The 11488-nt window shown below is 33.4% G+C and overlaps 1 protein-coding gene across 1 annotated transcript; it reads right to left on the reverse strand.

The window, feature by feature from the left end:
• Positions 1-9737: 9737 nt before the first annotated feature.
• LOC133034461 (uncharacterized) lies at positions 9738-10244 on the reverse strand. Its single transcript, XM_061109551.1, has one exon. It carries the CDS (start codon positions 10242-10244, stop codon positions 9738-9740), a length of 507 nt encoding a protein of 168 aa, XP_060965534.1.
• Positions 10245-11488: the final 1244 nt, after the last annotated feature.

Raw genomic sequence — 11488 nt, forward strand, 5'->3', positions numbered from 1 at the left:
GGTATATAATTTTTCAACTACTATCTATGTATAATGCCACATTATTAATTTAACAGTCAACTTTAGTCAATTTTAACAGAATTAGATAGAAGGATTATACTATTCCAACTGATATATTTTAGGGGGTATTTTTAACTACACTTATAAATTAAGGGGCATCATAGTATAGTGTCATAAGTAGAGGGACTAAAAAAGCTAATTATTCTTAGAAATAATAAGTAGTCTAGAAATAACTATCTAGAAAATATCTTATTTGACTAAGTATCTTTTCCATAAAATTTGAAAAAATATCTAATTTAAGTTGTATTAGAAAAAAAAATTTAGAACTTAAATATTTTCAAATTTAAATTTAATTAAATATTAAAAATTAAGTTGTAACCACTTAATTTGAAAATATTCCATTTTAAGTTAATATTCGAAAGGATATTAACTTAAAAAATATCTAAAATGTTCCATTTTAAGTTAATATTCGAAAGATATTAACTTAAAAAATATCTAAAGAATCTTAATAACCAATGCCTAAAATTCCTCAACTTAATTTTGAAATTTTAAATCCAAAAGATATTCAGATTTAGGTTGATTAGTTAGATATAACTAAATATCAACTTAAATAGGAATATTTAATGAAAAATTCAAATTAAGCTTAAAAAAGAATCTAGATGGTTATAATTCTATATTTTATTAAATACAAGAAAATACACATAGTTTAGCTTAGAATAAAATTCTTTAAACTATGATTTTCTTAAATTAATTTCAAAATAAATGAAATTAATTATGTTGCTAATCAATTTTATTAGGTTAAACTAGTTTAATTAACCTAGTACAGTTATTCAAATCAGGCAAATGGGCCTTCATCATTGGGGTAGTTCATGTGAGGGGGTGTTGGGTTAAGTATGTCGTACCCACTACTATGCCTCCCAACTCTCACACAAGGCCCAAAAGAGAGGAATTTAACCTTAAAATGAACAACTGTTATTAATTGAATAGGCCCAAAAACTAAATGGGCCTAAATAAAATCTATCAAAAACTATGGTATTTTATTTAGCAACAACAACCTATATGCATCTATAATGAAATTAAACACATAGGCTCACACAGGCACACAATTTGGATGGATCCTATCATGTTGCTAGGTCATACACAGATGAAAGAAGATTGTGAAAATATAACTGTTATAAATTATTTACTTGACCAAGGGAGCCATGAGTTAAAATCAGATCATTGGATCTGTCAACAAGTTAACCATAGCTATTTGCAATCAAGCAATAATAGGTTTTAAAAACTTACAAACAAGCTAAAACACATACTCCTGCAACAAGGTTAGCTGGATAGTTGGATGTAGGATTTATTTAATTTTAGATAAATTATTTCGAAAACAAAATAATTAAATAAATAAAAATAAATGATTTTCAAAAATTTTAAAAAATATTTAAAAAATTTCGAAATTTAAAAAAAAATATTTAAAATTAAACCTACAATTTTGAAAAATTAGGTTTCAACCAACCTAAATATCATTTCAAAAATTTGCTAACTGCTTTTAAAAATTTAATGTTATTTTATAAATAAAAATTAAAAAAAGATAAATAAATATCTTTTTCAGATTTTATAATTTAATTTAAATAAATAAAATAACAAAATTTAAAAGTTAGCAAAATATCTTACATCTATTTAAAATTACATGATTATAGTTATCTTATTTTAAATTTAAATAAGGTCAAATTATTTAAAAAAAAATTAATTTAAAAAGTTTAATATCTCACCTTAAATTTAAAAATAAGATAGATAATTAAGCAAAAAAGATAGATATTTACTATTTTCAAATTCAAATTACACTAATATCATGAATTAAATTTAAAAAATATTAATTAATTTAATTATGATAATTAGAATTGAATTAGGAATAGTAAATGTATAAATACAGAACTACACAAAAAATTGAAAGTTAAATCCATGAAAAAGCATGAAAAATCGAAGAAAAACGAAAAAAAAATGCGAGCTGTACAGACAGTATGCTTGGACAGTATTGGCATACTGTCCATGGGCGCGCAAGGGGCTGCATGGGCGAGGGATGTGGGCGCAGGAGGCTGCATGCAGCCTGTTCCACGCGCGCAGGAGCCCTGCTGCTCAACCCCAATTTTTTCGAAACTTAAAAAAATCATAACTAATTCAAATTAAATCGAAATTGAGTTCTGTAAAAAAGTAACTTGCTTAATTTTTTCCATACTATCCAATAAAAATAATTCTAGAAACAGATATTCAATTATTTTTCACGAAAATTCACAAACATCAATCAATCATCAAATAACACTCAATACAACATGATACCATCCAAAACATCAAACAATCGTTTTAAAGTCCAAATTTCTTGCAAGCAAATAAATTACCATGGCTCTGAGACCTGTTGTTGGAAATTATTTTACCAGGATCTTAGATCTACTCACAAGTATGTTGATTAACACCCTAAATATGAACTTTCTAAAACGATGAAATAAACACATATAAAGTTTAGTAAACCTTACATTGGGTGCAGCAGAATAATATGACTCCTTCCGTTTAGATATCTAGCCCTTGATTCCTTTCTGTAGCAGAGCATTATCAATATCTGAACCTGGATCTGTTTCTCTGAATCTTTGATGCTGAAACTCCTTCTTGCTGAAAGTCTTTCTTCACGATCTTCCTCACTATGGTTGAGGTATCACTTGTTGTGTGTGGGCACTATTCTCACACTAAGAATTTTGAAATTCAAGAGGGAAGAAAGAGAGAGGGAGTGGTCGGCCAGATAGGGAGAGAGAAGGCTCAGGTTTTTCTCTGAAGAAAAAATTGGAAAATTTAAGTGTAATTTTCCTGAAGCCTTCACTATCTATTTATAGCATTCCACTAGAGTTAGGTTTGAATTATTTGGCATTAAAATAATGAAAATATCAGTTTAAATTCCCTACAAAAGTGGCGGGCCATGCATAGTGGATTTGTGCCTCACTTTTTACAATTTTGTAGTTTTATCTTTTCTGCATCTGATTTTCTCAAAAACGCCAATTTTCAAATTCAATCATTTAAATGCCAATTCTAACTATTTAATAACTATAAATAATTATTAAATAATATTGTCATTTATCATATTTATTAATTAAACCATACAAAGTATCATAATTAACAAATATGCCCCTAAAACTCTTTCTTTACAATTTCGCCCTTACTTAGTGAAAAATTCACAAATAGACATAGTCTAACTTGAGAATTATAATTGTTTAATCAAAACCAATTATATGAGTCTTACAAGCAATATTATCTCAACTAGTGGGGGGACCATGGGTCTATATAACCGAGCTTCCAATAAGCAGATCAAGAATTTATAACCTACATTCACTTACTTATTAATTCTTTGTTGAACCCACGCATAGAATTTAGAATTGCACTCTCAGTATATAGAATGCTCTATATGTTCCACCATATAGACACATCATTAGTTATCCATTGTTATAATCCTAATATGATCAATGATCCTCTATATGAATGATCTACACTGTAAAGGGATTAGATTACCGTTACACCCTACAATGTATTTAATCCTTAAAACACTTAACCCCGTATAAATGATATTTCAGCTTATGTGAAATGAGATCTCCACCATTTATTTTTGTTTGGTCAAGCTCGAAGGAGATCATCCTTTAATTACTATTCGCCAGATAGAAGCTATAGATTCCATGTTTATGTTAGCGCTCCCACTCAATTGCACTACCGTGTTCCCAAAATGTACGTATCACCCTGACCTAAAAGTAGGCTTAACTAACAAATCAAAGAACACGAATAGCCTCTTGAGATTGAGCCTAATCATAACAGGATTAAGATCATTTGATCTAGGATCAACTAGGCGATATTGACTTGAATAGATATTACGGTAAGTTTAATAAATCTAAGTCAAAGTTTAATATCGGTCCCTTCCGATGCATACTCCATGCATCCAACCTGAGCTTTACTTTAACCAATGCTCTAGAAAGAACATAGCATTTCTCCAAATGCAAGTAAACTCTTGTTGTAGATTATCATATCAGTAAAACCCTGTGTCTGATAAATCTAGGAAACTTTATTCACATAGTCATGTTTACTTTCCAATGTGTTGACAGCACAATAAACAGGATCAAGTATGTGAAAAGGGTTTCAGAAGAATTCATACATTATGTACATATAATCATGAAATAAATCATGTGAACTATGCAACATTAAATGTTATTTCTGATCTATATTAATAAGTAAATCTGATTATATTGAAATGAGTTTTATTTAGGGCATAAAACCCAACACTTTGAGCTTATATTATCTAAAATAAAATGGAAGTCTGCATCCTTTTGCCGAATTCTGAAAAGGGGGAGACCCAAGTAGTTAATGTTCCTAGTAGAGCTTTGAATTCCCAACAACTCTTTGCACCATTTTTTCATCCCGACACTGGTATTGTTGCTAAAGAATATAGATGTTTTTTTATTTATTAATACGTTGACCGGACCACTGACATAATTTTTCAAGACACCCCCAAAACCTTTCACTTCGATAATGTTTTCCCGTCCAACGAGAATGAGGTCATCGGCAAAAAAGAGATGAGAAATTCGAGGCCCATTCCTACTCAGCTTGATTCCCTTAATCACTCATTTATTAAGAGCATCCTTTAAAATACGAGAGAAGATTTCAGTGGCCCAAATGAAGATATAAGGATAAAGGGGGTCTCCTTGTCTAATGCCACACTTATGATCAATTTTCCCCACCATTCCCCCATTGAGACAAATGTTGAGGGATGTGGTTGATATACACTGGTAAACCTACTTGCAGAACATATGTGGAACTTTGAAGCTACAGAGAATATGATCAACGAATGGCCAACTCAATTTAAATGAGTAGACGATCTCCTGGACTAACACATTGTTATCCTAAATGTTCCTACCAGGGATGAACGCTGCTTAAGTGGGGCAAATCAACTTGGGAAAAATATCTCTCATTCTATTAGCAATGATTTTCGAGATAACTTTGTACATTACATTACACAAGGAGATAGGTCTGAATTGGGAGGCTTTCTTTTGATTGGGAACCTTTGGAATGAGCACCACATTGTTGGATTTTGTGCCCTAAATAAAACCCATTACGATCTGATTAGTTATCAATACAAGAAATTTGAAGTGATTTATGTTTGCATGAATTTTACATGCTTATGATTTAATATGTTTATTATGTTTATACACAAAATCTGTTAAGTCCAGATCATATGTTTATTCACAATTACAGTATTGTCAACACAGTGGAATGTGATTGTGATTATATGATTCAAAAGACTAAGTCCCTGTTTCATCAGTATTTTGGATTTACACTGATGTGATAATCAGCGATGATGTGTACTTACACTTGGAGTAAGTGTTATGTTCTTTCCAGGACATTGGTAAAGTATACTAGTTTCGAATGTATGGAGTATACATTGGACTGGACCGATATTGAACTTAGTTAAGATATTATAAACTTACCGTTGTATCTTTCCAAGTCAATATCAGTAGTTGATCTTAAGATTAAAAGAATCTAAATCCTGATATGCTTAGACTCAACTCAGGAGTGCTATTCATGTTCTTTGATTTATTAGTTAAGCCTACTTTTGGGTCAGGGTGATACATATATTTTGGGAACATGATAGTATGATTGAGTGGGAGTGCTGAACATAAATATGGAATCTATAGCTTCTACTGGTGTATAGAAGTCAAGTGATGATTCCCTTCGAGCTTAGCTAAATAGAAGTAAATGGATGAGCTCTTGTTTAAGTGACTATTACTTAGATCACTAAACATCATTTACAGGTAGCTAAGTGTTTTAAGGGGCAAAATACGTTGAGGGATGAAAACGGTAAAATTATCCCATCTCGATGTAAATCATCTATATAGAGGATCTTTGATCACAATAAGATTATAACAATGGTTAAATGAGATAGCATATCTATATCATTAAACATATAATATGCTCTATATAAGTCTGAGAGTGCAATTCTAAGTTCTAAAAGTGGATTCAACGAGGAATTAATAAGTAGGGATTTACTTAGTAAATTCGGTTCACTTATTGGAAGCTCAGCATATAGATCCATGGTCCCCATTCTAGTTGAGACTATGCTGCTTGTAAGACTCAATAATTGATTTGTAATTAATCAATTATAATTCTAAAGTTAGACTATGTCTAATTTGTGAATTTTCACTAAGCAGGGGTGAAATTGTAAAGAAAAGAGATTTTAGGTTTATTTATTAATTAAGAGACTCTATATGTCTAATTAATAATTAAATTAAATGACAATATTATTTAATAATCTATTTTAGTTATTAAATAATTAGTTTTGGCATTTAAATGGTTAGAATTGGAAAATTGGCGTTTTTGAGAAAATAGAAATAAAAATTGTAAAAACTACAAAATCTAAGTGAGGCCCAATAACACCTGTGGCCGGCCACTTAGTGAGCTTTTTCCAATTAATATTTTCATTATTTTAATGCCAAATAATTACTAAGCTAAACCTAGTAGTTGCCTATAAATAGAAAGTGATGGCTCAGTCAAAATACAAGTTTTCAACAAGTTTTCTTCTGATTGCTTTTTCAGAAAAACTGAGCCTTCCACTTCTCTCTATATAGCCGACCCTACCTCTCTTTTTTTTCCTCTTCACAATTTTGAAACCTTAGTGATAGAGTAGTGCCCACACACAGCAAGTGGTACCTCAATCATAGATTGGAAGACTGTGAAGGATCGCACACAAAGAGAAGGACATTCGGGCTCAGATCTTGATAATACTCTGCGAGAGAAAGGATACAAGGGTTAGAGATCTGAGTGGAAGGAGACATTATTCCGCTGCAACCAATGTAAGGTTTTCTTAACTTTATATGTGTTTAATTATCGTTTTAGAAACTTCATATTTAGGGTGTTAAACAACATACTTGTGAGTAGATCTAAGATCCTGGTAAAATAAATTCCAACACACATTAGTTGCATTAGTCCCCTTATGCATCATTCCAGACCGAAAGAAATCACTCACAGCTTCACAAAAGTCATACCCAACTGACTTCCAATAGTTCTTAAGAAAGAGAACAAACATACCATCAAGTCGAGGTGCCTTCATACTCCCCATCCTAAACAGAGTTTGCTTTATTACCTCGAGCTCAGGAAGCCTAACCAAATCATCTTGTTCTATAGGGGAGAGATGGTCCTAGATAAGATAGTCTAAACTCTCCAACGGGCCAAAATTAGACCCCGAGAAGATTCCACCAAGGAAACTAGTGAACTCTTCCCCAATTTCATCACACGAAGAGACCCAACAACCATTCTTATTCAAGATACTTTCAATAGCATTCCTTCGGTATCTAACTGTGACAGAGATGAAAAAGAATTTTGAGCATTTATCACCATCCTTAATCCAAGAGACTCTAGATCTCTGCTGCTAAAATAATGCCTTTCTTCTCAGCACCTCATTCAGGTCAACCCTCACTCTCTGTTCTTGAGTCCACCTATAAGATCCTATCTCCATACATTGGATGTCATGTAGTTGCGTTTCCAGGCGTCTAATGTTAGAGTCAAATTTGTCAAATTTCTCCTTATTCCATTTCCGCAAAGCCAGCCTAGTAGCACCCACTTTCCTGAAAACCCTCGCCAGGGCCCAATCATGATAGGTAGACTTCCAAGCATGGTCAACAACCAAATTACTATAGGAATCTCTCATCCACTAGGCTTCAAAACAAAATTGACATTTAAAAGAGGCCTCAAAAACCCCAAAAAATACACATAACAACATGTCGTCCGAGTAACAGGTATGACGTGATTGAATAGCTGCCTTTGGGAAAGGTTGAAGCCATTCTTCATTCACGATTACCTTGTCCAAAGAAAATTTAATATCAGTTGAAACCTCCCTATGGTTGTCCCAAGTTAAATTGTCACCTTTAATGGGTAAGTTAATCAAGCCATGGGAGTTTATCGGCTCAAAAATAAATGGCAAGAATTGGTCCTTTCCTTTCGCCCCGACACGTTTCGAAGAATTCAGCACAAAATTAACATCCCTAAGAAGCATCCATGGGCCACCAAACTTAACGCCAAGAGCCAAAATATTCGACCATAACCTTTTCTTTTCATGAAAATATGATTTGCCATACTCACAGGACAACAACCAAGGATGATTAGCCGGATCGGAGTACACAATACCAGAAATATAATTTTTGGACAAATAAATATTCTAAAAAATAAATCTTGTTTTACAGGCTAACAAAATTCCACGCACATCCCACAATAGGAACAACAATATTATTATAAAAGTGTAAATTTTTTATAAGATGTACCAATGAAGTAGCTTTCACTTTCAATTCAGTCAAAAAGATGAAATTTGAATAGCACTGCCAAATGAGGCTTTTTAGTTCAAGAACTGTAGAGGTCTGCCCCAACCCTCTACAGTTCCAAGCAATACCCGTCATGATTCCTGTGGAGGAGATACAAAATCCTCTTCCACAGGGGAAACACCGGCAAGTGTCGATCCAACAAGCGAGCCTTCATCATTAGTCAACACAACTTCTCTCCAAGGGGCGTAGATATCAGCAATTCAAGCCCTTTTCTTCTAAGTTGTGAGCCTAGAAGATTAACCCCGAGAGATAGGCTTATCCACTTGGTAAGAGTCATCTTCGGAGTGGTTAGCCATATTGACATCAATCTCATCTGAGCACTCAAAAGGTTCTTCAGAAGATGAGTTGCGCTCATGGTGTTGGTCTTGAGATGGTTCGACTGTCCTTCCCAAATCCACAGGAAAGTCTCTTCTAACCCCTAGGCAGCTTTTCATCCCTGCTTTTGGAATAGAGCATAATGAGAGAGAAAGATGATCAGGCTTACAAAGTTTAAAAGGCATGGTTCTCTCATTAACCTCTAAAGAAATTGAAGCTCCAATATCCATGCATTATGCCTTTCTTTTTTTAATGTTACTGGATGCAAAATCACCACCATCAATGGGCTATCCACCTAAGTCCAAAGGGATGTCATTGCTATTAAAGTTCATCCCATTAAGCTTATTTAGCTCATCGACATATAATTCTTTGGCTTAAAATAATTGAGTCAAGGCCCTCTTTTCATTACCACCACATTTTTCATTACCACCACATGAGGCATCACGACCCACGACAGAACTTGAATGCATACATGGGCTTCCATGGAATTGAGAGCAGCCCAGCCCACAAGCCTTTTTAAATAACTCGAGCCCCAACCCACTAAGTCTCACACTTTTACCAACGATACTCCCTTCTTCATCACAAAGTTGAAACCGACCTTCCCCTAAACCAGGATAATGTGCAGGCTCCTTTCCATTTGCAGATTATTGAAAACACCATTTAGACTAGGAATAGCTCCTGAAGCCAACTTCAACACCTTGGGGACCCAAATTTTTCTTGAAACTGCAGCTAACTTTTGAGAAGACTGAGCAGTCCTTTTCACTTTCATTCTCGAACTAGGGGCCAAAGTTGGACCAGCAATAGTTGAAGCACGACTAGCCACAACCATTGTGTATCTTGTCGCCGGTGCCAGAGATGTAATAGCTTGATGATATTGCCTCTAATAGGTGCCAGTCTATTGGGCGTCGACTCACGAGACTCACCCGAGAAACAAAAGAGGAAGCAGGAGAACGTCGTGAGCCAAGGACCGTACATTAGGAACAGGATACCCAAATGGTTCGAGACCGAGACGGGGTCTTTCAGCGAGCAGTCTCGTCTTTAATGACCGAGTCTCCCATAACAATAGCAAAAGTTACTCAATTTCTCATATTTAAATTGAAGCCACACTTTGTCGCCATTTAGTTTCTTTAGGAAACACCAGGGGAAAAGAGGATTTACAGTGGAGAACACAATCTTAACTCTAAGCCATTTGGCCCATGACACTGGTCTTTCCTCATCAAAATCCACTCTCAGTACATTACCACCGAGGGAGCCCAAGATTAAAGCATTGTTATGAGAAAAATATTCCAATGGTAGTTGATGGATTTGGATCCAGAAAGAAGTTTCACTAGCAACACAACTCACATGGTTCAGATCAGGCTTCCAGTCTTTAAGAGTGAGACGCTCACCATTGATGCACCAAGAATTATTCTCCAGGACCCAAACCTTATCCACCTCTTTTTCAAAACCAAATTTGAAGGAAAAGGACCTGTTAGACTTAGGGGAGAAACTAGACACCATAACAGGTCTCTTCCAAACTTTAGCAGTAGAAGCCTTAACATCCATCACAAACACAGGTTTCTAGGAAACCACAAAGCCAACAACACAAAATTTCACAATTTTAGACACAGTAGTTGTACAGGGGTCCAATCATACAGTGGTGTCAATAAAGGCCACACACTTATTGCTCGCGGCCTCGGGACTAACATTAACTAAATCCATGACACCCCAACCACCAACCAACCTAACCAAAGGAAACAAAAAATAAAACTCCACGTGCAACACACACCAACCACCTAGGACCAACTACCAACTCGCGACAGCCACAAACAAAGAAAACACATGCCAAGAAAGGAATAAAGCATGGAAAATGGAAGGGAAGAAAACCAATGAAAAGTCAAACCAGAGAAAAAACAAAACACCACAAAAATCACACCAACAACCACAAGAAAGACACACAGAAATAGGACCTAAACAAATACACAGAGTACACCAACACACAAGACACTCCTAGACCAGAGAGTGAGAAATGGTAGATGACATCTCTCTTGTAAACTTATTTTTTTAATATAAATGAGACACAGGACACCCATTTTGATTTAGTCTAATGTAATACAGTTTTTTATTTAGATGTATTTTGAATGAAGCGATATGTATTCACATAGAGATTATTTACATGAGTATGATTGTGTTTGAATTTAAATACTACTGACTTGACAATGAACAAAAGATCTTTTTTCCTCTATTATTTTTATTTTGCTACATCTTCGTTTCATTTTTAAATAGAGATCTAATTTGACGCAAATTTTTATATCTAGTTTTATTTACAGTAGATGAAGTTATTTCTACAGGAAAAATTTATTAGTATCTTATAAAATTATAAATGTACTTTAATATATTAAAAAAAATCACTCTTAATAATTCTTTTAAAAAAATTGCATTAATTTATGTTAATTTTAATAATTATCTTAACTTTTTTTTTTTAAAAAAAAAAAAAAATCAAGTATATTTCTTATTTTTTTCTAATAAAATTTCATATAATTTTTTATTTTATATTTTTTGTCTTAATATCTGTTTTGACCAAAAATAGTTTATCATTAATAAAAAAATCAGTCAAAAATTTATTTTTTGAGAACCTTTTATCCCTTATTCATTCTTGATCTTTGTTCCGTCTTATCATGGCCCAAAAAGAGCCTCCATTCTCTTACACTACCTCATTTTATTTATATAACTAGAAAATGAAATCGTGTTTTACGCGATTGTTTAAATATATAAAAAAACTATAGAAATTTTTTTAGGTAGGAGTATCA

The sequence above is a fragment of the Cannabis sativa genome, chromosome 2 (assembly GCF_029168945.1).
Source record: "Cannabis sativa cultivar Pink pepper isolate KNU-18-1 chromosome 2, ASM2916894v1, whole genome shotgun sequence".
Classification (NCBI taxonomy): domain Eukaryota; kingdom Viridiplantae; phylum Streptophyta; class Magnoliopsida; order Rosales; family Cannabaceae; genus Cannabis; species Cannabis sativa.